This window comes from Typha angustifolia, chromosome 13 (assembly GCF_048772165.1).
Source record: "Typha angustifolia cultivar Huaian chromosome 13, ASM4877216v1, whole genome shotgun sequence".
In the NCBI taxonomy this organism is placed as follows: Eukaryota; Viridiplantae; Streptophyta; class Magnoliopsida; order Poales; family Typhaceae; genus Typha; species Typha angustifolia.
Window position 1 is genome coordinate 12,633,620 of NC_133251.1, and position 24,633 is coordinate 12,658,252.

The window sequence follows — 24,633 nt, forward strand, 5'->3', positions numbered from 1 at the left end:
AATAGCACATCTATCAGTTTGGTTGTATATAACGGCTAACCTAGTTAGGCTGGACTAGACCTTTTCTGGCAGCCTCATTTATCTTCCTCATGGGACGTAACTTTAGGTTCACAAAGTCTAGTCAACTAGCCCAATATGCATAGAAAAAAATTGTACATAACAAACCTCATGTGTAGAGTGAGATATTTTGTTTTTGTGTATGTCTGTTCTTCTTATTTTCTCTCCTTAGACAGTGGGGAAGATCCCCACCTATTTCTCATGTAGATCTAGTTGGAGACAATCTTAAGCTCCTCTACTTTCTTCTCTTCTCGAAAGATTGCCTTTCTCAATAATGAAACTATTTCAGTAAACAATTTTGTTATGTTAGGATAAATGTACAGTGAAATGTACTAATTAGGTTGTGTTCTCTTGTGGAATAAGGGTAAGTAGACATAACTATTCTAATTTTTAATATTAGAAGAAGAGAGCTAATATTAGTATAAGCTATTTTAATGTTTAATTCAATATTAATATAAAAAGTAATAATTACATTTGATGTGGCATAAAGTTAATATGAAAGTATTGGAAATTAATGATGTTTTAAACCAAATAATGAAAATACCATTAAGCCATCGGGAAATAATATTTTCAAAACTTCCCCGCATTATACAGGTACACGAGGTTATATCCTCGCACTGTGTAGGTACTGGGGTTATAACCACCCTAATACCTCACACTGTGCGAGTATATAGGGCTACCTATGGAGAGGAGAGAGAGAGATGAGATAGCAACTGTATCTGATATAATTAGTAATTATGTGTTGTGATCTCAAGGGGTAAAATAGTAGTCTTGAGTTATTAATAAATAGTTTTTCGAAAATTGTATGGTATAAGATGAGAAAAAATATTGAATTAGTATACTAAAATAAGGTAAAATGTCTAGTTATTACATCATGGTCCTATTCCACAAGCGAACGAGGCTTAAAGATTATCAAATGGCTTAGAGCATCTCCAACCGATGCAACCCGTTGCACTCCAACGCAGTGAGCTCCATATTTATTAAAATTATATATATATATATATATATATATATATATATATTATCTATTTTAAATTACTAAATATGTCCTCTTAGTGTTTTTATTTTTTAATAAAAATTTATGGTTGAAAAACTCTTATCGAGATCTTTAAAATAAGACTAATATCCAATAGTTTTAGAAGTAATTTTAAATTACTAATTTTTTAATTAAACACATCAAAATTATAATACATGAAATAAACATCGAAATAAGAATTATATGTCATTAACTAAAAATATTAAAATTACATTACACAAAATAAGTAGAAATTAACATTTAATAGTAAAAATAATAGATATTTAATGTAATTTTTATTTGATGTATTTCATGTTTGATGTATTTCATATAAGATGTATTTTGATATTTAATATTTACATTGGAAAATAATTTTAAGTTATTATATTTTAGAACACATTGATTTTAAATAATAAAATAGTTATTTTATAAATAATAAATTTAAAAATAATTTAATATTAGACTCATTTTAAAGGTGTTGATGAGAACTTTCTAATGCTACTATTTTTGTTAAAAATTAATTATGTACTCAATTTAATCAATTAAATTAGTTAATAAAGAATATTGATAAAATGAATAGTATTGAATGCAATTTTGGCAAATTTGAAAATTTAAAAAACTTTAAAAAAATACAGCCTTGGTGGCGCTCAAAGTTTCAAATTTGGAACCTGGTTGAAGTTACTTTTAACGACTATCACCCAAATTTCCCTATTTTTGCCTTGGATCTAGCTCCGTAACTATCCTAACCTCGTTCTTCCTGAGAAAATTTTCCGTGAATATTAAATTTTGTTTGATCTTTGTCATGTCTTCCAAAAAGTATGTTGCAAATTTTGTTTGGTTGGTGTTCTTGCCTCTTCTCAAAAGCTAATTGTTTAGGTATCAAAGATCAGGCATGATTCATACTTTTGCCATACTGGATTGAAATTTTTTCCTGAGTTTACACCGAAGTGAAAGAAGTTCTGGGATTTGTCCCAAATGGACAACAAATTTCATCTGTTGAAAATTTGAAAAATTTATCAAAATTATCTTATTTTATTATCACTCACACCCACCTTATCTAGATATATATATATATATATATTTTGTAAGAAAAATATGGTTGTACCCAACTACATTAAGAAGATTAGAATGTACAAAGGAGAAAAGAGGGCGAACGAAGAGTTACAATTGACAAAGAGCATAGAAGGCTTCAAAGTAAAAGGGTGTTCCCAAATCTCAACAAAATTAAATATTTTGTTGTTTCTCAAGAAGTTAGATAAATAGTTGTATAAGGATTAAGGATTTCATAAACTCGCTTCAAAGAAAATGTGGTTGCATCATAGCACATAGAAAATATGGTTGATATCTTTTATTTGATCCTTGTATTTTTACTTCTAATGTTCCAAATTTATTATGCTATTAGTTTTCTTAGAAAAACTTTCAAAATACCTCTTCCTATAATTATCAGTTAGATTTCTTTTGTATTAAAAAATTAACATAAGAGTGTCACTTAATCAAGCTTCGACTCTTTAGAGATCATTTTATTTTTATTTTGGAGAGAAAAAAAGTAAAGTTGAGAATAAAATAGTCATTCGATGTCTTTTATTAAAATCATCATGGAATTAGAGATTTCGTTAAAGAATAATTATATTTAGATTCTCATAACTATTCGGTCATATTAATTGTTTTTTTGTGATATATTAACCTCCTTTTTTAACTATGGAAGAAAACCTTAGAAATACATTTATTTAATTAACAATTAGCTTTTTTATTAAAAAAATAATATGTGAGTGCTACATGATCAATTTTGGCTATTTTAGAGACGATTTTACTCTTATTTAGAAAAAAGAAGCAACGGTAAAATAGCTATTTAATGCTTTCATTATATCGAGTATGTAAAAAATGAGCAGTATTTGAGGGGTTTTATTATAATTATCTCAAAAATAAAACACCCAGTCGAACGTTAGACAATTTTCCACTTTTCCTAATTTTTCCAAACGGCTCTCCTCCGTAATTTTGAATTTCCCGTCCATTTGAGTCGAGTCTAGCGCCTATAAATAAGTCCTCCGTTCTCTTCCTTAATTCATCTCTCTCTCCTCTCCTTTCTTTTTCGTCTCTTCCTCAATTCAAATTCCTCGCTCTCCGTCTCCGTGAGATCATCGTAAACCCTAGAATTCCAAGCAATTCTGATCTGTTCTGCGCTCTGAGGAGGAGGGGGTAAATCTCTTCCGCCTGTACATCTCAGAGATACGAACGATTCTGGTATTCCTCACCCTCTCTCTTTCTCTTAGTCTTAGTCTCAGTTGGTCTTTAGGTTTGAAATTGAAATTTATTCTACGTTTTCTCGTTATTTATCGTTTCTCCCTCTCTTGTGATTTGGGTCATGATGGATTTTCAACATTTTTAGAAATAATTCTTGATCATTTAATTGGATCTTGGGGATTCGTTCATTCCTCCTTGGATTTAGTTTCTGTTTTCGATTTAAATTTGGAATTTATTGTGTTCATTGTCCATTCTAATTTGTTTTTTTAGTCTGGCTCTCTATCTTGATATTTCCCCAATTCTTATTTCATTTCCATCTCACCTGCAAAGTCTGCACTCCAAGATTCTCCATCGAGGAGGATACCCTAATTCCTGAAGCCTTTCTGTGAGAGTCTTGCTATCATCGGTTATATTAGGGCCAAGATTGCTTTCCTCATGCTTTATAATTCATATTTTCTTGATTTGGATTTTAACAGTTTTGTATCATGCTTTTTTATCTCCTCCTTAATTTGACCTTAAAGTTAGTCAGATAATTGCCCCGAAATTTCTGTAACGTACAACTGCTATATCTGATGGTCTATATAAGGAATACTTTGTAGTACCATGCTCTAATTAAGGCAAACTAAGTATTTGATAATTCCCTGTGCTGCGTTCATTACCATTTGCTATAGTTTTAAGAAAATTAAAGCTCTAGTCCATAATGACTCCCTGCTTTCTGAATATCTCAGGTAAAAGAACTAAAAATCAGAACTTGTAAGTTATCGGCATGATTGGATTGGGCTTTCACTTTCAATTTGGATTTGTCTTGTTATACCATCTTTTATTTTTCTTAGTAACGAAAATATTGTGATGAAGGTTTTCACTTTTCAGTGACGATCAAAAGAAGTCAGGCTTTAGATGTTCTTTACTGAATCAGATGCGGAAGAGATGAAGGAAACATTCCGTCATTTCTGTACTAAATTACTCTAATGTTTTTTCTGTCTTTATAGTAGCACTTGTGTTGATCTGATCGTCCCTCTCTAGGCACGTTTTGTTGTGATGTATGATGAAATCTACCTGAGGATATTAAAACCTTATGAAGTTTTCCTCTGCAATGGGAAGGTACATTTCTTGCAATATTGCCTTTTTTTTGTTTCTATTGTATTATCATTCATCTGAACTAGTGGACAACCAACATCTTCTATGTTGGAAGCAAGGTTGATATTTAATAAATGATGATAGTTATCATGTTTCTTAGAAGGTGGCAAGATAGCAATATGCTCTTTGTTTCTCCCCTGTCTAAATATATCTTATGTCTTAAAAGTCATTAAAAGAGATCATTTTTCAGGCACAGAGACTTGTTCCTTCTAGCTAGTTTACTCTTCTATTTATGTTTTACAATTTTAAATTTGTTTATTGATTATTTTGGCTTATGTGAACTACTGTGAGGATTGTTTACTAGTTGCGAGTAAGGATTACTTACCTAATTGTGAGTTTAAAAGTTGAAACTGCAAGTATTATTTAGGGGTTCAAAATAGGAACTCCTATGAATGTAACAAATTACTTTAGATGTATATATTTCTTTGATCTCTTTAGTTCAAAATAGGAACTCCTATTAAGGAGTATGTATGGATAAGTTATTAGTTTGAGTCCAATGAGGTGTAGATTGATTTACGTTGTCAGATAGTGAGGAACATAATATTCAGGATATGTTAGGATGTTTATAGGTGTATGTTGATTTCGATACTTGCATTTTTGAATAGTGTAGTCTATTTCAACATCTTTATCCATGCTATTATTATGAAATATTTTTAGTATCTTTGTCTTTCATGATTACAACCATAGCATTGCATACAAATGTACGTATGTAGCATATGTAGTTACACGATTATTCGTGTATTAATTTTTGATATGAAAATGTTAAAAATGAGTGATATATCTCCCTATTTTCTCCTTCGAGGGTAAAACCTTCTTTTCTAAGATATGTTAATACTAGCATACAAATGTATATACCACATATGCAGTGACAGTAAAGGTACATATCAAAATGTTATAAATTATTATTTCAATTTCAACAAGTTTTATAGTAAACACTTTTTAAACCTTTTGGTTGGTGAAAAATGTGAACCTTAATTTCATTTTGGTGGAATGGTATGGTCCCACTCTAATGAGCTAATAAATTAAAGGGTGACAAAACATTAGCCGTCTTCTTAAGAAAGAGAATGGATATTATCTGCTAATGGGGCACCACAGTCTGATAACAAGGAATAATTTATGTAATTTTATTCACAAATAATTTCTATAATTTTATTCACTGTCTTTGAACCAACTGCATATAAGCTGGGATAGTTATTGGAATTATCTATTGCCTTTATTTCACCAACTTATAGTCTTAGACTCATCTTGTTCTACCATCTTTTATTTTTTTTTATCAGCAATAAAAAGGTATGCAGTATTCTAATGTACAAGTAGATGTTACAAATGTAAGCAACTAAGTACATATTTTCTTCTATAACTCATAACTGATGCATTTTGTTAGTGACAATCGGAAAAATTGTCACATATCAGCAGTCATTCACTGAATCAGATGTGGAAGGACTGCAGGTTCCAAGTTCGCTTCTGTACTAGGTTATTTCATAGTCTTTTGGTCTTCCAATCACACTAGTTGATCTGTTTGTCCCTACTAGGCACATATTACTGTGGCTGAGAATCTACCTGAAGATTATTTTTACCAAAGCCTTAAGAAGATTTTATCTGCAATGGGCAGGTAGATTTCCTTCCAATATCTCCTTTTGTTTGCTGTTAATATAATTTTTATAGGAAATTAAGAACTAGCAGCTTAAAATGATGTCATTTTGCAGTGTAAAGACCATGAGGTCCTGTTATCATCAGAACCCCCAAATGCACTGCTCCATTAACTTATAGATCTGCAAATCTGAGCATATCCAGACAAGGTAGGCTTTTGATGCAAATCTAGAATGGTATGCAATGTTTTGGAGAACAATTGACCCAAACAAGTAACTAAAGTAAAATATAGTAAGCAATAACTGATAAGAAGTTAATTGATTAAAAGGATTACTACTAGATGGAAAGAGAGAAAACCACTCAGATAAGACAGTAACTTCCTCAACTCTCAAATAGGTACGTTGATAGTAGGAAAGCCTAAAATATGGTGTAAGAAAAGACTTCAAAGTTTAGATTTACCAATAAATGGAATAGTAGTGCTTTTACTTTGAAAACCAAGTCCTTTTCTTCACGTCCGGGCACCCAAAGACTCTCTTTCACTACTGGAATCTTTTGGACAGCAACAATAACCAACGAAAAAATAGAGATTGAAGAAGAGAGGTTTAGAGAGGAAGTAGAAGAGATTAGAGAAGGATCTTAAGATAGAGTAGGAGAAAAGGAGAAAAAGAAAGAGAGAGAGAGAAGAAGAAGAAGACCATAGGGGAGAAAGTGAGAGATCTCAAATAAATCTTATTCCAACTTGTCCTTGTTTCTCATGCAATAACCCTTAAATAGGTTAACAACTTTAATTCTAACTGATTCTAATAGAAACTTATCTCCTAATAGGACTCTAATTGATCATCTTACCTAAATTGATTGATCCAATTTAGGTAATAAATCAATGTGGACATCCCCCACATATAAGCTTACCATAACTATCAATTGAGATTCTAATAGGAATTTATTTTCTAATAGGATCCTAATTGATTAAACCTTACCTAAATTGACTAACCCAATTTAGGTAATAACTCAATACGGACATCCCCCGCATATAGGCTATCATATCTATCAATTGACTAATTCAATTAATTATTTGAATTAAAAATCAACAATTAGACCAAAATTGGACTCGAGTAATTCTATTTTGGTCAAATTGAAGATGATGCCCACATCAATTCCCTATGGGTGGGAAAAATCTCGACTCCGACGAGATAGCCTCCATATATTTCTGGTATAGATCTTCGTAATTCATCTTCTTCGATCCAGCTAGCGTCAGAAATGGAGCGATCTCGCCATCGAACCAGATATCATCGATGTGTACCCCGTCGTGTTTTGGTCTCACGCACATCAAGTATATCATCAATCTGGTCAGTATCTGTTGATTGCTCAAAATGTAGTGAACTAACATCTGTTGGTTGCATTGGGCCTCCATGATATGTGAACAAATCAGCAACATTGAAGATCGGCGAAGTAGACATCTCAGGTGGAAGTTCTAACAAATAAGCATTACTTCCCAACTTCTGCAAAATACGAAAAGGGCCAAACTTTCTCCTGCTTAGCTTGTTGTGCATCCCAACTGGAAATCTTTCTTTTCTAAGGTACACCATCACAAAGTCACCTACGGCAAAATCTTTCTCCCTGCGGTGTTGGTTTGCTGCTTCCTTATATTTGTTTGTAGATAGTAGATACCTGCAGCTTTTCAAGAATCTCTTGGTGCACTTGGTGAATTCTTTGAACATAGGTTTCAGCATCAGCACTATTTCTTCCATTATATGGTATTGGGGTTCTATCAAGGTAGTGGGAAATAGGATGGCCATATATACTCTCAAATGGTGATTTTCCAGTGGATCTATTAATGGAACTATTGTAAGCAAATTCAGCTTGAGAAAGAACAAGATCCCATTGAGAGGGTTTCTCTCCAGCTAAACACCTTAATAGGTTACCCAATGATCGATTAACTACTTCAGTTTGACCATCTGTTTGAGGATGATATGCACTACTATATTGTAATTTAGTGCCCAGTTTAGACCATAAAGTTCAAAAATGACTCAAAAATTTTGTATCTCTATCTGAAGTAAATGATTTTGGAAAACCATGTAGACGAACTACTTCTTTGAAAAACAAATTTGCTATATGAGATGCATCAGATGATTTTTGACATGCAATGAAATGTGCTATTTTAGTGAATCTGTCAACAACTACAAGGACTGAATCAACTTTACGTGCAGTGCAAGGTAACCCTATTATGAAATCCATGGTAATATCTTCCCAAGGCATAGTAGGAATAGGTAAAGGGGTGTATAATCCAGTGTTCTGTGTATGACCCTTAAAAGATTGACATATACGACAGTTTTTCACATACCTCTCAACATCACTACGCATCTTAGGCCAGAAATATCGCTCTTGTGCTAAAGAAAGGGTTTTATGCAAGGTTCCCAGTTTCGGCCGAAACGGGTGGGAACGGGTCGAATGGGACCCGGATCCGACCCGGGGGACATCAATAATTGATGTCCCTGCCTCTCTCCCTTTTCTCTCTCTCTTTCTCTCTTTTCCTCTCTTTCCTCTCTTTCTCTCTTTTCTTTCTTTCTCTCTTTCTCACGGATCTCTTACTCTCTTTCTCACCGGTGACTGAATAGTGAGTAGATCTCCATCTCTCCGGTGATCTCGACCTCCGGCGACGTTATCCGACGACCTCGATCTCCGGCGACCTTTGGTAAGTTTTTTTTTCAGTTTTTTTTTTTCCATTGTGCTGCACCTGCTGCAGGCAGCAGCACCTGCAGCAAGCATGCTGCTGCTGCTGCTGTGAGCTGCAGCAGAGACTTCTAGAGACTATATTTTATTTTAATTTTTATTTATGTTTTTTTAGTTGCAGAGCTAAAATATCAATGGCTCTAAAAGAGAAGTCATATGATACCGACATTGGGTGGCAACATTGCAGCACTATTGGGCAAGATAAAAGACGCGTTAAATGCAACTGGTGTGGAAAGGAAATGAGTGGTGGTGTCAGCCGTTTGAAAGAACATTTAGCTGGAAGACAAGGAAATGTAGCAGCTTGCACTCAAGTGTCTTTGGAAGTTAGAAAGCAGATGTTGGCTCATTTAATTGGCAAAAAAAAGGATAAACAATCTGCACAACAAAGAGAGTCAATGATTCGTGAAGAATTGATGCATAATCCCGTACACATTGATGATGATAGCAGTGAGAAAAGTGAGGAGGATGAGGAGGACAGACAGATGAGGAGGGCAATAAAAGAGAGCAGAAATATGCATAGAGAAGAGGAAGAGATGAGAAGAAGCACTGGTGGTAATTTTCAGAGATCTAGATCAGTTAATATACGAAGAGAGAGAGAATATGGGGGCAGTAGTTCTACCCATAGGACTCCTGGTATTACAGCAGAGTCTGAAAATATTGGACCAATGGATACATATCTTCAAAAAAAAACGGGGTCGTACATAGACTTCAATCAAGACAGCTCTCAAAGGAATTAAAAATGCAAAGAAACACATTGGTAAAGCTATCTCTAAATTTTTCTTCTACAACCATATTCCTTTCAATGTAGCTGATAGCCCTTACTATCACACTATGGTGGATGCTATACAATCAGTAGGGCCTGATGTTCCCCCTCCTAGTTCAAATGGCTACTAAATATCTTGACTCAGAGGTAGATGAACTTCATACTTATATTGAGACATTTAAACGGTATTGGGATGAATTTGGTTGTACACTGATGTGTGATGGGTGGAGTACACAAAACAGAAGAAATATAATTAATTTCTTAGTGTACTCTGGCATGGGGATAATATTTTGAAGTCTGTGGATGCTACTGCTCATTTCAAAAATGCAGATTATATTTGTCAGTTGATGGATGAGGTGGTACAAGAAATTGGTGAAAAAATAGTAGTCCAAGTGGTTACTGATAATGGGGCAAATTATAAAGCTGCTGGAAATTTACTGATGATTAAAAGACCTCATTTATATTGGACGCTATGTGCTGCACATTGTATTGATCTGATGTTAGAGGATATTGCAAAAGAGCCTGAAATTGACATGATCATATGTGAAGGTCTCTGTTAACAAATTTTATATATAACTATGGTTGGGTTCTTAATTTACTCAGGCAGATGACTGGTGGTAGGAAGATCATCAGACCCAGCGTCACTAAATTTGCCACTCACTTTTTAGCCTTGGAGAGTATCATGCGCTACAAGGATGATATTATGCGGATGTTTACATCACAGGAGTGGTCTATGAAAATTAAGAATATGAAACCTAAAAATAAATCTTTAGGTGAAACTTTGAAAAATATGGCTCTTGGAAATACATTTTGGGATAATATTACAATTGCCACCGCAGTATTTGAGCCTCTTGTCAAAGTATTAAGAATTGTAGATAGTGATGACAAGTCTGAGATGGGTTTCTTATATGAGGCAATGGACATAGCTAAAGAATAAATAAAAAAAATATGGGCCAAAGTTATAGGAAGTGCTGGAAGATGATTAATTCTAGATGGAACAAACAACTACATAGAGATATACACGCTGCTGGTAAGCATGCTTTTAAGTTTTAAGTTTTAATTTACTTTTATTTATGAATATTTAAAAATTTGAATGCTTACAATTTACAAATTTTAAATTTCTACAGGGTATTTTCTTAATCCAAGATTTCAATTCTCTAAAAATGTCAATAATGATAGTGAAGTCTTGTTGGGGGTTAGAAAAGTAATCAGCAAGCTTGAGCCCGATATTCATAAACAAATCCTGTGCGATAAAGAAGTGAGTTATGATTCAATTAAATAATTTTATTATTATTTGTTTCAAGTTTTAACTTTCAATATAATCAATAAGCTAATAATATATTTCTGATTTCAGATGGAGAGATATAGATTGAGAGCTGGGCAATTCAGTACTGCTAAAGTTGCTGCAGCTATATCTCATAACACTCCAGCTGAATGGTGGTCTATTTATGGATGGGAGGAGGCACCAAATTTGACGCAAATAGCAAAGAAGATTTTAAGTCAAACTGTGTCTTCATCACAGTGTGAAAGAAATTGGATTACTTTTTCCTTAATCCACACAAAAACACGCAACCGATTGACAATGGAAAGATTGGAGAAGTTAGTTTTTTGTCATTATAATATGAGATTGAGGGAGAGAAATTTAAGAAGAAAGGCAGAAAATGAACAACTGATTGATTTAAATCATGTTTTTGATGAAGAAGACCCCTTGATTCCATGGATCAGAGAAATGGAGGACAGGTTATTAGATGACAGAGATAACCCATGGTTAGATGAAATATTAGGAGAGACCACGACGAGGGCAGAGACTGGTACGAGTCATAGTCCTGATGATACATATGGTGGTAAGATTGTTCCATCTAAATTTGTTGAGGAAAGTCAAGGAGGCATAAGGAGTGAAGACAGAGAAACTGAGGATATATATACATATCAGCGACGTCGTCATGAGATGTATTTTGGTTCCTATGATTATGGTACATCGAGTATTTATTGTTTGGAGCCATTATAAGATCCATATGCTAGTTATTATCCTCAGTATCCTCAGTGTTTTCAAGCACAAGATTCAAATGCTGGTTATTATCCTCCTCAAACGCAAGTCACACAACAAGATCCAAATGCTGGTTATTATCCTCCTCAAACGCAAGTCACACAATAAGATCCATACAATATGACTAGTATGATGGAATCACTTTTTGGAGCATCAGGTCCCAGACATCAATATTTACAAACTTATGGTGATTATGATGATGAAGACTATAGAAATTTACGAGAACCAGCTCGGTATTCAACAAAGTTTTAAATTTTGAGTAAGTTAATATATTTTTTTAAGTTTTTAGACTTCATATGTGAGTAATTTTTGTTTTCTTATTTTTTGTCATTTTTCTAAATTTTTCTACATTTTTAAATAATATTTAGAATTTTATATAATAAAAAAATAGTCCGATCCGATACGAACGGCCGATACGTATCGTTTTTCTGAACGGCCGATACCGATCCCGATCCCAATACTGGGAACCTTGGTTTTATGCTGACCAAAATGTCCACCTAGCCCACCACTATGCAAATCATGAATTAAATTTTCTCTTAGAGAACCAACAGGAATACATAGTTGTGTCCCACGAAATAAATATCCCTCATGCAGTAGAAAATCTGATGTTGAATCAATACCATTTTCTTGGCATGACTGTAGGATAGGTCCAAAGTATGGATCATCACTATACTGACCTTTAATTGATTCAATGCCTACAACTTGTATTGACATAGTAACCAGTAAATTTGATCTCCTACTCAAGGCATCAGCTACTCGATTGCTCACTCCGGCTTTATGTCTCAGATGAAAAGTATATTCTTGTAAAAATGATGACCACTTAGCATGTCGCTTACTAAGATTTTTTTGTGAATTTAAGTAGCGTAATGCTTCATGGTCTGAATTTAGAATAAATTCTCTTTGAATCAGATAATGCTCCAATGTTTCAATGCCTGAACAATTGCATAAAACTCTAGGTCATATGTAGAGTAACGAGAACGTGTATCATTTAGTTTTTCACTGAAGTATGCAACAGGACGTCCCTCTTGACTAAGGACTGCACCAATACCTATGTGAGAAGCATCACAATCAACCTCAAATACTCTATCAAAATTAGGAAGAGCTATCACTGGAGCACTAATCATCTTATTCTTCACAAGTTCAAAACTTTCCTCGGCTATTGGATTCCATTGAAACTTTCCTGCCTTAAGACAATTAGTAATTGGAGCTATTATAGAACTGAAATTGCGAATGAATCGTCGATAGAATGAAGCTAGCCCATGAAAACTTCGTATGTCGCTAATCGTCCTAGGTGTTGGCCAACTCTTTATGGCTTCTACTTTATCAGGATCAACTTTTATTCCTTCAGTTGACACAATATAGCCAAGGAAGATCAAACTATCAGTTAGGAAGGTACATTTCTTAAGGTTGATATATAATTGATGTTCACGTAATGTTTCAAGCACTTTCCTAAGATGGTTTTAATGTGTTTCAGGACAAATGCTATATATAAGAATGTCATCAAAATACACCAACGAATTTACCAATGAATGGACGAAGAACATGGTTCATGGTACGCATAAATGTGCTTGGAGCATTTGACAATCCAAAGGGCATGACAAGCCATTCATATAATCCTTCTTTAGTCTTAAAAGCAGTTTTCCATTCGTCTCCAGGACGTACTCGTATTTGATGATACCCACTCCTAAGGTCTATTTTAGAGAAGACTTTTGCACCACTCAACATGTCCAACATATCATCAAGCCTAGGGATCGGAAACCTATATTTAATCGTAATTTTGTTGATGGCACGACTATCAACACACATTCTCCAAGAGCCATCTTTCTTTGGTGTCAAAAGTGCAGGTACAGCAACTGGACTCAAACTTTCCTTAATGTACCCTTTCTTTAAAAGATCACTAACTTGCCTATACAACTCTTCATGTTCAAAAGGACTCATTCGGTAGTGAGGTAAGTGAGGGAGACTAGCTCCAGGAATTAAGTCTATGCGATGTTGAATTTCACATAATGGGGGTAGGCCATTAGGAAGTTCATCAGGTGTGAGATCTGAAAATTCAGAGAGTAGTGGTTGGATTTTAAGAGGGATGTTAGATGTTTCTTTGATCTCTTTACTCATCAAAGCATACACTACGGGTGATTCAATCATGTCATGCTGGAATTTATTCTTTTCAAGAATCATCATGGTTTTATTATCATGGCTTTTTGTCTCTTGTTTCCTAGGATATGGTGCATTCCTTTGTGGATGTAAAGTTACTTGTACATTATCCTTAATAAAAGTGTATGTATTTTTCTCCCCGTTATGCATTATCTTTCTATCATATTGCCAAGGTCGACCTAACAAGACATGACATACATCCATAGGTACTACGTCACACCAAACTTCAACCTTATATGATTTGCCAATTGAAAATTTAATTAGGCATCTAGTTGTAACAGGAACTTCACCCCCACCTTTAAACCAGGCAATCTTATAAGGTTTATGCAATTTATCAGTTTTTAGATTAAGCTTATCGACCATTTCTTGAGCAACAAAATTTTCTGTACTTCCGCTGTCTATGATGACTGAACATAATTTTTCATTCGATGTGCAAGTAGTGCGAAAGAGACTTCGCCTGAGCCACACATCCTCATGTGGAGCCCTTGGCGTTAGCATTACACGATGCATGACAAGTAATTGGCCTTCAGTATCACCAATTGCTTCATCTTTAGAGATGTTATCTTCTAATTCATTCTCATATTCATTTTGACCTTCATCATTAGTTAACTCATCTTCTTGTTCAATCAAATTAGATTGGTGTGTGAACTTTCTTAGAGGACAATCAGATGAACGATGACCAAGTTGCCTACATTTGAAACAAGTTAAAGGTGTAGGTCCTAATATACCTCTACTCTTAGCAAATACATTAGAATTGGATTGAGGAAGGATTGTTTGTGTTAATTTTGGTGGTTCCTTCCCGACAACTTGCATCATAGTGGTGCCTTTATCTGAATCAATTCTACGAAACCCTTGTCTTCTAAGTTCAGCTTCAGCCTTTGTGGCTTTGCTATAGGCTATGTCAAGGCGCAAGGTATCACACATGGTTAATTCATCTTGGATTTGAGGTCGCAACCCATTAGTGTAACGGGCAACCTTTTGCTCTTCACTTTCTTGTAGTTCATTTCGTGCAAGTAAAGAATAAAATTCTTCAGTGTATTCTTATACAGTTTTGGATCCTTGTCGCAAATTTTGAAGTTTTTGGAAAAGTGTTTGTGTATAATCAATAGGTAAAAACTTCCCCTTAAACTTTTCTTTCATATGGGTCTAGGAATTGATTTTATCTTTTCCTTTTCTGATTCGATCATTTTGGATTTGTTTCCACCAAATTAACGCATGACCTTTCAATTTGAGACTAACGAATTTTACTTTTTTGTCTTCTGGGAGTTCTTTCCATTCAAAAAATTGGTCTATATGGTCGATCCAATCCAAAAATTCATCAGGTAATAATCGCCCTTCAAATTCGCTAACATCAATCTTAATTCCTTGATCCCACCTATCAACAGACCTATGTCTCATATGATGTGCATAATAATTTCTATCATCATCACTCCCTATATCTTGGACAGAAGTGTTGCCTTGTCTAGATGTTTTAGGAATATTCTCTGGTTGTGGATTGACTTGGATGTTACCTAAGTGTTGTAAAATTTGATTCATTCCTTGTTGTAGTTGTAGAACTTGATGTTGTAATTGTGTGACATCTTCTCTAATATCAGTTGTGTTAAAATTTGCATTTGACATGATTCCAAAATAAGCTAGACAAATAAAGAAACTCTTTTTTTTTTTTTAAAAATGCTGAACTATATCTATATGCAAGCAAACCCAAGAAAAAGAAAACTTGCTCTGATACCAATTGATGCAAATCTAGAATGGTATGCAATGTTTTGGAGAACAATCAACCCAAACAAGTAACTAAAGTAAAATATAGTAAGCAATAACTGATAAGAAGTTAATTGATTAAAAGGATTACTACTAGATGGAAAGAGAGAAAACCACTCAGATAAGGCAGTAACTTCCTCAACTCTCAAATAGGTACGTTGATAGTAGGAAAGCCTAAAATATGGTGTAAGAAAAGACTTCAGAGTTTAGATTTACCAATAAATGGAATAGTAGTGCTTTTACTTTGAAAACCAAGTCCTTTTCTTCACGTCCAGGCACCCAAAGACTCTCTTTCACTACTGGAATCTTTTGGACAGCAGCAATAACCAACGAAAAAATAGAGATTGAAGAAGAAGAGAGGTTTAGAGAGGAAGTAGAAGAGATTAGAGAAGGATCTTAAGATAGAGTAGGAGAAAGGGAGAGAAAGAAAGAGAGAGAGAGAAGAAGAAGACTACAGAGGAGAAAGTGAGAGATCTCAAATAAATCTTATTCCAACTTGTCCTTGTTTCTCATGCAATAACCCTTAAATAGGTTAACAACTTTAATTCTAACTGATTCTAATAGAAACTTATTTCCTAATAGGACTCTAATTGATCATCTTACCTAAATTGATTGATCCAATTTAGGTAATAAATCAATGTGGACATCCCCCACATATAAGCTTACCATAACTATCAATTGAGATTCTAATAGGAATTTATTTCCTAATAGGATCCTAATTGATTAAACCTTACCTAAATTGACTAACCCAATTTAGGTAATAACTCAATACGGACATCCCCCGCATATAGGCTACCATATCTGTCAATTGACTAATTCAATTAATTATTTGAATTAAAAATCAACAATTAGACCAAAATTGGACTCGAGTAATTCTATTTTGGTCAAATTGAAGATGATGCCCACATCAGCTTCGTAAAGGATGGATATCATGTTAAAAGGTGCGAAGATCATAACATGCTCTTTGTTTCTTATATATATACCTTTAAGTCATCAAAACTCAAAAGAGTTTAGATTTTAGGAACAGAGACTTTCTCTTTCTAGCTAGTTAACTCTTACACTTCATTTTAGTTTTTAAAGCTGTTTTTTTAAAAATAGCTTAGCCCATTAAAACTATTATGAAGATTTGGGTAATAGCTTTGACTGTGATGCATATATGGAGCTACTATTTTTGCTATTTGTGAATAAGGATTACTTTCCTAATTGTGAGCTTAAAGCTGCAGTTATTACGTTGTTCCTTAGCACTTTTAGGGCAAAATTAAGTTCTTTCGTCACTTTTTGGTGCAAAAATAGGAATTCCTAGGAGTCTAACAAACTACTTTCTGTATGTGTATTAAGGAATAATCTATATTAATGGAACCCATTGTAATGCAAATTGATTATGTTAGTCAGAAATTGCATCTTTCATATATTATCTCAATGTATCATATGTAGAATTTTTAAAGTGAATCTATTTCCTCATCTTTATCTATTATCAGTTAGTAGTATATGTTACTGCTCTAGGAAATGATTTCATTGAGTATAAACTTGTAAATAATATATTAGATACTTTATTAGTATATCAATATGTTTTTGTTTTTTGTGAAATATAGGATCACAAACACATGTTTGTCCCATTTGAATTGATACAATTATTAAAATTATAGTTCATGATATGAGACTATTGGAATATTCGCAAAGATTGATATATCTTTATATTTTTTTTCCATTCTAGATAATGATCTCTCATTTATAAGATATATCAATGCTTAATATAAATGTATATATATATATATATATATCACACCGCATTTTTTAAAAGTGGATTTTACATACATACATACATATATATAATATGCAAATGATACATAATAATATACCATATATGATAATTTAACTTGACTTTAATGATGTAATAAACAATTCAAGCATATTTACTGGCTGTTGTTAGTGAAATAAGTGAAACTCAATATCCTGTTGGTGGAATGCTGTGGTTTTCTTCTCTAATGAACAAATGTATTATTGCATTCAATAGTGCCTGAATATAGGATTATCTACATAAGAAAATAAACAATATATCTTTTATTGTAGCTCTACAATCTGGCGTGAAAAAGTCACTTTTCTATTTTGACTCATTGTGAGCCTACTTCATGTTGGGGGTAGTGTGCATTCATTTTTCAAGTTTACAAACCTTGTATAATGATGAAAGGAGATTGATGGTAGGAGCATTAGCTAATAACTACTGATTGGATAGAGTAATGTTTTACTTGTTATCCAAGCCTTTTCTGCCATAATTAGGTTTTTAATATAGATTTGTATCATCTTAACAGAATTTATTCCTACAAGATATCTTGCTTTCCATTTTGAAGAACTTATTTGTTTTTTCACTATTTAATTCCTATTTATGATGCTATTTCCAAAACGAGTTAATTTATGAAAGGGTTTAATAGTGACAATAACTCGATAGCTTGAGAGAGACGGGGAATTATAAGATTCTATATTAATTTTTTGTACTGAGAAGCATAAGTCTACATTTCCACTAATGATAGATATATGCGTATTCACTAATGGTAGCTAAACATAAGTTCTACACTTTTACTGATGATCTTTTTACAAGCAATTATTTGAGTAAACCACTAAACCAAAGAAATATTGCAATATTTCCTGACTCAACAAACATTTGGTTAATTAAGATAGAACACAGAAATATTGCCCATCTGTTTTCAATGCAGGATAGCACTTTCTTCACAGATTCATATATCCCCTTGATCTAGAAAAAATATAGGGCATTCTTTCAGTTCTACATCATAGCTTGTTAGTGGGATTTGTTATTTCCTGTGGTATATTTTGATTAACATTGAGTTATGATCAAATTAAAATTGAAATTCAATTTTCCTAAATTCGATCTTGGATCTACCCGATTTTTTATGAGGTTCAATACACTTTTTTGTCCTTTCCTTCCTATCCTAAAGAATTGAAAAGAGGAGGCTAAATTTGAGTCACGTCATGTGGAATTTTATTTCTGGTTCTTTCTTCTCAGAAATAAAGACTGATTTGGGTGAGTTCTCGTTCGAGACCTCTGTATGTGTTACGTACATCCATTGGCTTGGTGGATAAACTATTTATGCTTCTCTGTTTCTTTCTTCGCAGAAACAAAGACTGATTAGGTGAATTCTAGTTCGAGACCTCTGTATGTTACCCTTTCTCTCTCTCTCTTTTCCGTCATATTTCCTTTGATTTGCATCAACACTTCTTTCTGCCATCTTAAGAGGATCTTGATTTTTGTTGCATAGATCATGGCCATATTTTGATAAAGCTTTGAATACTTTTTACCTTGATTTTGCCGTAATTACTTTATGATCTCACTATTTGCTAACTCTAGTTTATGTTGATCACTTATAATATCTAGATGATCCGACTTCTTGGTTCAAAATAATCTACATTGCTATGTTATCTATATCCTGGCTATTCATCAAATGGTTCAGATTTTTAACAGTAGCATAAGTAAGTTCAGTTGATGTTGATACCTAATACCTTGTATGTTGATTTATTGAATTCTAATTTTGCATCTAAAAATCAGATATGCATCCTTATGTGCTGCTATTTTTCCTATCATATTGGTCGTAAGTTATTTTAACTTACAGTTTTGTTTGCTAAGGGTTTGTTGTTTTAAAATTCTATCTAGCACATATTTTGATTCCAAATTCATTTCATCAGATTTTCTTTATCAATGTTTTTGTAAGTTTAAGTTTCTTGCTTCTGAACAATAATTTTTATCTTATTTCTAGCCTAATCTAAGCAATAGTCATAAAAAAGAGCCACCCATCAAATCCTATTTTTACTAGATGATCCTATTATGTGTATCATCAATCAAATATCTAGAGTAAAAGATCTTCATCTGACTATCTGAGTCTTAAATTGGACCTAATCTACTATTTGTCGTTACATTTGAAATTTATATTGAACCTTATCATTTGGAATTTTGGACCCCATTTTTTCAATTATAGTATAGTAATGTGGGACTAATTACTCTTTACCTCTCTTCATCTCTATGATCAAAATTTGTATTCTCTATCATGTAGAGTCTCTAGACTATTCGTGTTTCTTAGACAACTCTTTGGAAAGGTTCCCTTAAAACGCATGAGCATATATTCAACTTAAGATATCAATAAATTATATTATTCTTGTGTGAGTCATTGCATGCATGCATATGTTCTTGCATGTAGAAATTTGTAGTTCCATTCACCTATGCATGAGTTTATTCTCAATAGATACTTGTATCTCATAGCTAGTTTGTGTGTGCACGTATAATGTTGACTCTTTGTGCACAAGCTTGTAAATGCACGTGGCACATGCATGCATCTATTAGTACGTTACTGTATGCATGGATGGCCATGCCGGCGGTGGTACGAGGGGTGTCGCACGGCACCCCTCCTAATAGCTTCGCTGCTTGCCATTGACCTCGTCATCGAGCTATCCATCGTCGTCGTCATAACTCGAGCTTGCATCGGGTGCCCTAGCTCGAGGGAGGAGGAAGAAACATCGAGAGTGATAGAGAGAGAGAGAGGGGGTTATCAGTTAAAAACTTAAGTTGTGGATCCAGATCTCTCCTCCCTCGAGCTAGGGCACCCGACATGAGCTTGGGCGACGGCAAAGGTAAGCGACAATCAGCAACGGCGAAGGTGATCGGCAACTGCAAAAGCAAAGGTGAGTATCCCTTACCTTTTTCTCTCCTCTTATGGCACGTGTCGTGCTAGCCAGTGGTCGGCAAGGTCTCCGTGCCTGTGGCACGGCCACCGTTGACTGTATGTCTGTATGTGTCATGTGTCTGCAATATATGTTATTCATGTGTCTGCGACTCTATATGCAATGAGCATGTGCATGCATCTATTAGTATACTAATGTATGTCTGTATGTGCCATTCATATGTCATTCATGTGTCTGTGACTCTGCATGCAATACTAAGCAATGAGTGAAAGCAAGATTGAGAGTGCATGTTTGCCGACATACATCACACACAACTATATATTCATTCTTGTGCAAGATCATACTTGCATATATGTGAATACTCTAGTAATTATGTGCACAAGCTCATGCTTGAGTGTGCAAGTTCCTTTGCATGACAGTTTATTTTTGAGTACACAACTTTTTTCATTTGTATGCCACATAGAGAGCATGTGTATATTTCTATGGCATAAGTTTTCTGTACATGTGCAAGCATATTCATGGACCTATTGTTTTTGTGTGTTTAGTATGTGTGCAAAATGTTTTTTGTGTGGTTGTATGCATGCATAAGCCAAATAATGTCAATATTGTGCTTATGGATCTTATTTTTTATGTTAAATGCTGATAATGGTGTTAGTAATAGTGGTTGTTATTTATGTTGTTATTCCTATTGTTTTGGTGTTTGTGCTGATATTTGTTGATATTATTGTTTATATTTTGTCAATAATATTGATTATCCTTGCTCTGCTTGTTGATTCTATTGCCATTATTTGTGTTGTTGCTTTAATGATGGTGATGCTTAGGTGGTAGTGGTTGTAAATAATTTTTTTACTTTTCTCACTGTTATGGTCTTGTATGCATGTTTCCTGATGGTATTGGTGGTTGTTGATTTTGTTGTAATTGTTTTCTCGTTGCTACAATGTCCTGAGTGTTTGTTGTGGTGATTATTGTGGTTGATGATGATAATATTGCTATTGTTCTATTAATTGGTGGTAGTGATAATGATAATATTGCTATTGCATGAGTTCTTTTGTACATTTGCAAGCATATTCATAAACCTATTGTTTTTGTGTGTTTAGCATGTGTGCAAAATGTTTTTTGTCTTGTTGTATACATGCACGAGCCAAATAATGTTAATATTGTGCTTGTGGATCTTATTTTTTATGTTAAATGCTGATAATGATTGTTGGTAATGTTAGTTTTCTGATTCTGATGTTCATGGTAGTTGTGGTTGTGGCAATGATAGTTGTTTATGTTGTTATTCCTATTGTTTTGGTGTTTGTGGTGAAATTTGTTGATATTATTGTTTATATTTTGTCGATAATGGTGATGCTTAGGTGATGCTTATGTGGTAATGGTTGTAAATGATTCTTTACTTTTCTCACTATTATAATCTTGTATGTATGTTTCCTGATGGTACTGGTGGTTGTTGATTTTGTTGTAATTGTTTTCTCGTTGCTACAATGTCCTGAGTGTTTGTTGTGGTGATTATTATGGTTGATGATGATAATATTGTTATTGTTTCTATTGATTGGTGGTAGTGATGATGATAATATTGTTATTGCATGAGTTTTTTTGTATATGTGCAAACATATTCATGATCTATTGTTTTTGTGTGTTTAGCATGTGTGCAAAATGTTTTTTGTCTTATTGTATGCTTACACGAGCTAAATAATGTTAATATTATGCTTGTGGATCTTATTTTTTATGTTAAATACTGATAATGGTTGTTGGTAATGTTAGTTTTCTGTTTCTGATGTTCATGGTAGTTGTGGTTGTGGCGATGATAGTTGTTTATGTTGTTGTTCCTATTGTTTTGGTGTTTGTGGTGAAATTTGTTGATATTATTGTTTATATTTTGTCGATAATGGTGATGCTTAGGTGATGCTTATGTCGTAATGGTTGTAAATGATTCTTTACTTTTCTCACTGTTATGGTCTTGTATGTATGTTTCCTGATGGTATTGGTGATTGTTGATTTTGTTGTAATTGTTTTCTCGTTGCTACAATGTCCTAAGTGTTTGTTGTGGTGATTATTGTGGTTGATGATGATAATATTGCTATTGTTTCTATTGATCGGTGATAGTGATGATGATAATATTGTTATTGCATGAGTTCTTTTGTACATGTGCAAGCATATTCATGAACCTATTGTTTTTGTGTGTTTAGTATGTGTGCAAAATATTTTTTGTCTTGTTGTATGCATGCATGAGCTAAATAATGTTCATATTGTGCTTGTGGATCTTATTTTTTATGTTAAATGCTGATAATGGTTGTTGGTAATGTTAGTTTTCTGATTCTGATGTTCATGGTAGTTGTGATTGTGGCGATGATAGTTGTTTATGTTGTTATTCCTATTGTTTTGGTGTTTGTGGTGAAATTTATTGATATTATTATTTATATTTTGTCGATAATAGTGATTATCCTTGCTCTACTTGTCCATTGTTCTTATTGTTGATCTAATGATGGTGATGCTTAGGTGGTAGTGGTTATTGTAAATAATTTTTACTTTTCTCACTGTTATGGTCTTGTATGAATGTTTCCTGATGGTACTGGTGGTTGTTGATTTTGTTGTAATTGTTTTCTCATTGCTACAATGTTCTGAGTGTTTGCTGTGGTGATTGTTGTGATTGATGATGATAATATTGCTATTGTTTCTATTGATTGGTGATAGTGGTGAATTGTTGAGGATTTTAGTTAGTTGATTTGTAGCATTCCTGGTTTTGCTAATGTTATTGAGTGATTATTTTGATCTGTACTATTGAGTGATTATTGTTGGTAATGTCTTTAATGTGGCTGTTGATATTGTTTTATTATTTTAGAGTTGGTGGTGGTGATAAATGTCATTGATGGTATATTTGATATCATGGTTACTTATTTATTTATTTTATTTTTATAGTGATGCTAATGACAGTGGGCGTTGGTGACAACAATGGTTTTATTATTTATAGTTGTTCTCTTATTTGTTATACATGTTGATGCTCATTTAATGGTTGTTTGTAGTAAAGATGATAAACCGGTAGTAGAGCTTTTGATGGTAGAGGTGATGGATGTTTGGTATTGTTTGTAGCATTGTTGCTAAAGATTTATTGTGTGTAAAGTATTGAATATGGATGTGGGGACAGGTAAGGGTGTCAAATAATTCAACGCTTATCAACATCAGAAACTTGACTTTATCTAGTCGAGTAAAACAGTTCTATACTAAATGTATTAAGTTCATATCAGCAGCAGAAGATGGCCATATTAAATGTAGATGTAAAGTAAGAGGTTCTTATCAGCAATTAAGAGGTAACACTTAAACTGGTAATAGTAGTTTTATCATTCTTTTTTATATAATAATGCAAAATATATTAGATGATTTCACCAAGTATGACTCCAGGTAGTGCAATCTCCACTAACAGTAGGTGTGACCACCAAGCAAAAATATCAAGTAAGAGTTGTAAACAACGGTGATAGACCAGGTAATCTTTAGACCTGTAGTGGTTTATAATTTTAACCACTGGGCAATAGCAAGAGATGATTTGCCGGACAAGACTAATTGAGAGGTAAGTATTGGTTTTATCATTATCTTTTTTTATAATAAGATAATATATTTGATGATTTTATCAGGTATTACTCCCAGAGAGCACAATCTCCGTCAGCAGCAGGAGTGACTGCCAAGTAAGGATGTCAAAATAGTCATGTAAACAACAATAAAATAGCTTTACCAATCAAAGCTAATGTCCAAGGTAATCTTTAAACTTGTTGTAGTGGTTTTTAATTTTGATGTTTAGTTTGCTTTATAAATATGTTAGAATATAGCAAATGAATTTAATAGGCAAATGAATATAAAAAGGACAAACTCATCAGGTAAACCTAAACTCTTGGTTCGTGCACGCACTATTGAATAAGTGCACACTTGCATAGTTACATATATATACGCACACACGTATGTATAAATTATTACATGCACATATGCACAAGCTCAATAAACATAGATAAATTTCACATTAGAAATGCTGATTGCTATGGTTGGCATGTTGTGTTGGTGATGGGTGACAATATTTTGGTCTCTTTGGTGTTGGTGTTGGTGTAGGTATATTAATGATAAGTGGTTTGCTGTGTTAATGGTGGTGGTGAAAGTGGTGTAGAGATCATTATCAAAGATCATTCTCACATGAGGCTTGATCTATGGTGGTGATGTTGTGGTTGTGGTGGTGTGGTTTTTGTAGCGGTAGTTATATTTATTATTATCTTGTTGTCATGCTAGTACTAGATTTGTCATTTAATTGTTGTGCATGGTGATGATGATGGTTATTATTGTGGCAATGGTAGTGACATTGCAGTATAGTATTGATGGAGGTTTTGGTGTGTTTGATGATAACTATGGTGTTTTGCTAGTGGCGTTAGTCTATGTTGCAGCAGTTACTTTGTTGGTGGTTATAGTATTTTTCATTGTTGG

General features: G+C 33.5%; 2 protein-coding genes across 3 annotated transcripts; one reads left to right on the forward strand and one right to left on the reverse strand.

Annotated features, from left to right (window-relative positions):
• The first annotated feature begins 3,084 nt into the window (after positions 1 to 3,084).
• Positions 3,085 to 18,726, forward strand: LOC140773062 (uncharacterized). Of its 2 annotated transcripts, XM_073115410.1 has the most exons (8): positions 3,085 to 3,313; positions 4,042 to 4,066; positions 4,184 to 4,265; positions 4,337 to 4,414; positions 5,980 to 6,059; positions 10,658 to 10,788; positions 10,885 to 11,836; positions 18,619 to 18,726. In XM_073115410.1, the coding sequence occupies exons 4-7, from the start codon at positions 4,389 to 4,391 to the stop codon at positions 11,536 to 11,538; spliced, it is 891 nt and encodes a 296-aa protein (XP_072971511.1). In that variant the 5' UTR covers positions 3,085 to 3,313; positions 4,042 to 4,066; positions 4,184 to 4,265; positions 4,337 to 4,388; the 3' UTR covers positions 11,539 to 11,836; positions 18,619 to 18,726. The 2 variants fall into 2 exon arrangements, 1 of the variants encoding a protein (XP_072971511.1); XR_012106401.1 differs by lacking the exons at positions 3,085 to 3,313; positions 10,658 to 10,788; positions 18,619 to 18,726 and adding an exon at positions 6,154 to 6,246 and having other exon boundaries at positions 3,328 to 4,414; positions 10,885 to 11,832.
• On the reverse strand, positions 11,998 to 14,655 carry LOC140773256 (uncharacterized; the record flags this gene model as incomplete). Its single annotated transcript, XM_073115734.1, has 3 exons — positions 13,104 to 14,655; positions 12,865 to 12,943; positions 11,998 to 12,433 (listed from the first exon to the last, which is right to left on the reverse strand). Coding segments are annotated over exons 1-3 (2,067 nt in total), but the record flags the coding sequence as incomplete, so codon positions are not given.
• Positions 18,727 to 24,633: the final 5,907 nt, after the last annotated feature.